Source organism: Sinocyclocheilus anshuiensis, unplaced genomic scaffold (assembly GCF_001515605.1).
Source record: "Sinocyclocheilus anshuiensis isolate Anshui unplaced genomic scaffold, SAMN03320099.WGS_v1.1 scaffold12520, whole genome shotgun sequence".
NCBI lineage: Eukaryota > Metazoa > Chordata > Actinopteri > Cypriniformes > Cyprinidae > Sinocyclocheilus > Sinocyclocheilus anshuiensis.
Window position 1 is genome coordinate 11872 of NW_015557889.1, and position 2296 is coordinate 14167.

Genomic DNA, 2296 nt, shown 5'->3' on the forward strand with positions numbered 1-2296 from the left:
ATAATATGTAATAACATAAAAACATCCCCAAACACCCTTTCTATATTCTCCATTGACAAACTTGCCAAATTAACATCCCAATTAAGTTTCCTATTTTAAATAGGCTTTTCTTTTCATAATTTTGGGAAATTAGATTGAAGCTAACAAACTAGCAGTTTACAATCTATAACTATTCTTATATCAGCCTCAGTGCTTTTGCAGGCTGAATACATTTTATTTTGGGACAGCCAGAAATGTTCCTTACGCTTGCTCCACCTCCATATTATCTCCACGGTAACAGGAATGGAGAATCCTCTGGCCCTCTTCGTCCCACAGGTGTTCTTGGAGAAAACAAGCTGCTCGCTCAGCTCTTTCCAGCAGAGCCTTGTCGCCCAGCACGGCTCCGACACGTGCAAACCCGGACAGCATCAGTCCTGACCAACCAAAGAAATGGGAGTGGACACAGATTACAAGCTTTGGAAAACCTGACCGTGTTCAATTTAGAAAACAAGTTTCTTGGAATGCCAAAGCCATTTTCTGTCTGTGGTTTCTCCAGCAAAAGTACTTGGGCAATCAAACTCAACAACCTGCTTATTTAAAACTTTCTGGAAGAGTTCTGCCTTTCAGATAATGAAACTCGCCCCCAACAAGGGCTAAAAACTTTTTGATAAAGGTGCAGTAGGTGCCAGCCAAGACAGAGGAGTTTTGAAAGGAGACATTAAGAGACTATAAGATCTAATGTGTTCAGAGGGCTGGGGATCACTAACAATAGTCCTGTCAGAGCTCCATGTGCCTGTAGCCCTGACATGTCTCACGGCTATGCGAGTGGGCCTATCAGGTTTGATTAATGCGGAGAGATCCTCTGCAGGTACCAATATCCAGTCGGTATGAATTAAGAATGTAATGGAGCGTAGCTCAGGAAGGAACAGTTTCATTAAACAATGTCTCATGCTTTCTTTAATTAAGATATCAGCTCATTAGTCACTATTCTTTGAGCACTTTTGTCAGCCAGAGCTCCCAAGGGGCCTTGGCACCCTGTGAATGCTTTGATATCCTTTCATTAAAGACAACGAGGGCAAAGACCACAACCCAGAGGTCCCCTCTGTGGGCTTTTAAAGGCTTGGCACCACATCTAAGCACCCCATGAAAGAACTCTAACAGTATAGTGCTGCTATTAAGGCAAACTCAGTCGAAAAAAAAACAAAATAACATTTACAGAGCTTGTCAAACACTGGACCTTGTTTGCAAAATGAAATCAATAAAATTGTAAAGACAGGAAGGGGGGTACATATAGCTTTGGGGGATGCAAGCATTGTGATTTTTCTTCATGCCTCAGCCTCTCATTGATTAATTGATGACTGTTTCCATTTCAAAACACTCTAAGAAAAGCAATTAACTCTAATTAGAGTATTTTCCTGGTTCAGTGCGCTGGGATTTCCAGCAGTATATTACTGGCTGATACATTTATTTTCTTCCAATCAGGATGTGGGAAACTTACCATTCCAGGAAGCTAGCATTTTGGTGTCCAGGTGAGGAGGTGGGCGTGCTCTCCGTACCTCGGCCAGCTTGGCTCTGGCATCGGACAGCAGCTCAGACAGTCTGTCCACGCTGATGCCAAAGTGAGCAGCGGTGAGCTCCACGGAGTAACGCACAATCAGCACATTTTGACCCTGCAGCTCTCCATGGGGGTCCTACAAAAACACCCCCATGGAGTTTTAAAAAGTTTTAGTAACAAATCAGTAAATGCACATAACAAACAAAAATCCCTGCCATTAAAAACAAATAATCTGCTTTGTTCACAAATTAGGTATTGTATACATTAAATGTGTTGTGTACATTCATTCTACTAGAACATACTTTTTTATCATTAAACAGAATTTGTTTTATGGTTTGCAAAACATTATTATTATTGACTGGTTGTTCATTTGACAGTGTGTAGCTAAAGCTATTTGCAAAACTTTTCTTTTGTAATAGTATTTCAATAATTATTTTAGTAGTTGAACTGTAAATTTGCAAATAATATTTATAATTATTTGACACATTATTCTTCTATATCCTTATTTTTTTAATTACAGCAAGGGAAAAGCAAAACATTTTGTAAGGAAATGGAAGAAACATGCTTAGAAAATTAATCCAAAATAATTCTTCAAATACATAAACATATATCTTTTTTTTTTTTGTAGCTAAGAATCTTTCTAACATGGTTAGAAATGTTCTGGCTCTCATAAAAACCTCAAATTCCCAAACCTGAGCGGGGTCCACATTGCCTTGATCTTTCACACCGTAATGATGCATGAAGATATTCGCCTGTGTTATG

General features: G+C 39.3%; 1 protein-coding gene across 1 annotated transcript in view; it reads right to left on the bottom strand.

Moving 5' to 3' along the window:
• The window catches only part of LOC107679345 (spermatogenesis-associated protein 20-like), a 13771-nt gene extending 11481 nt beyond the window's left edge, over positions 1-2290 (bottom strand). Inside the window, exons 1-3 of the mRNA XM_016474872.1 lie at positions 2227-2290; positions 1478-1670; positions 245-413 (exon numbers count right to left, since the gene is read on the bottom strand). Coding sequence (XP_016330358.1) covers positions 245-413; positions 1478-1670; positions 2227-2274 — 410 coding nt within the window. The 5' untranslated portion in view covers positions 2275-2290. The remainder of the gene's footprint in view (positions 1-244; positions 414-1477; positions 1671-2226) is intronic.
• Between the last annotated feature and the right edge of the window lie 6 nt (positions 2291-2296).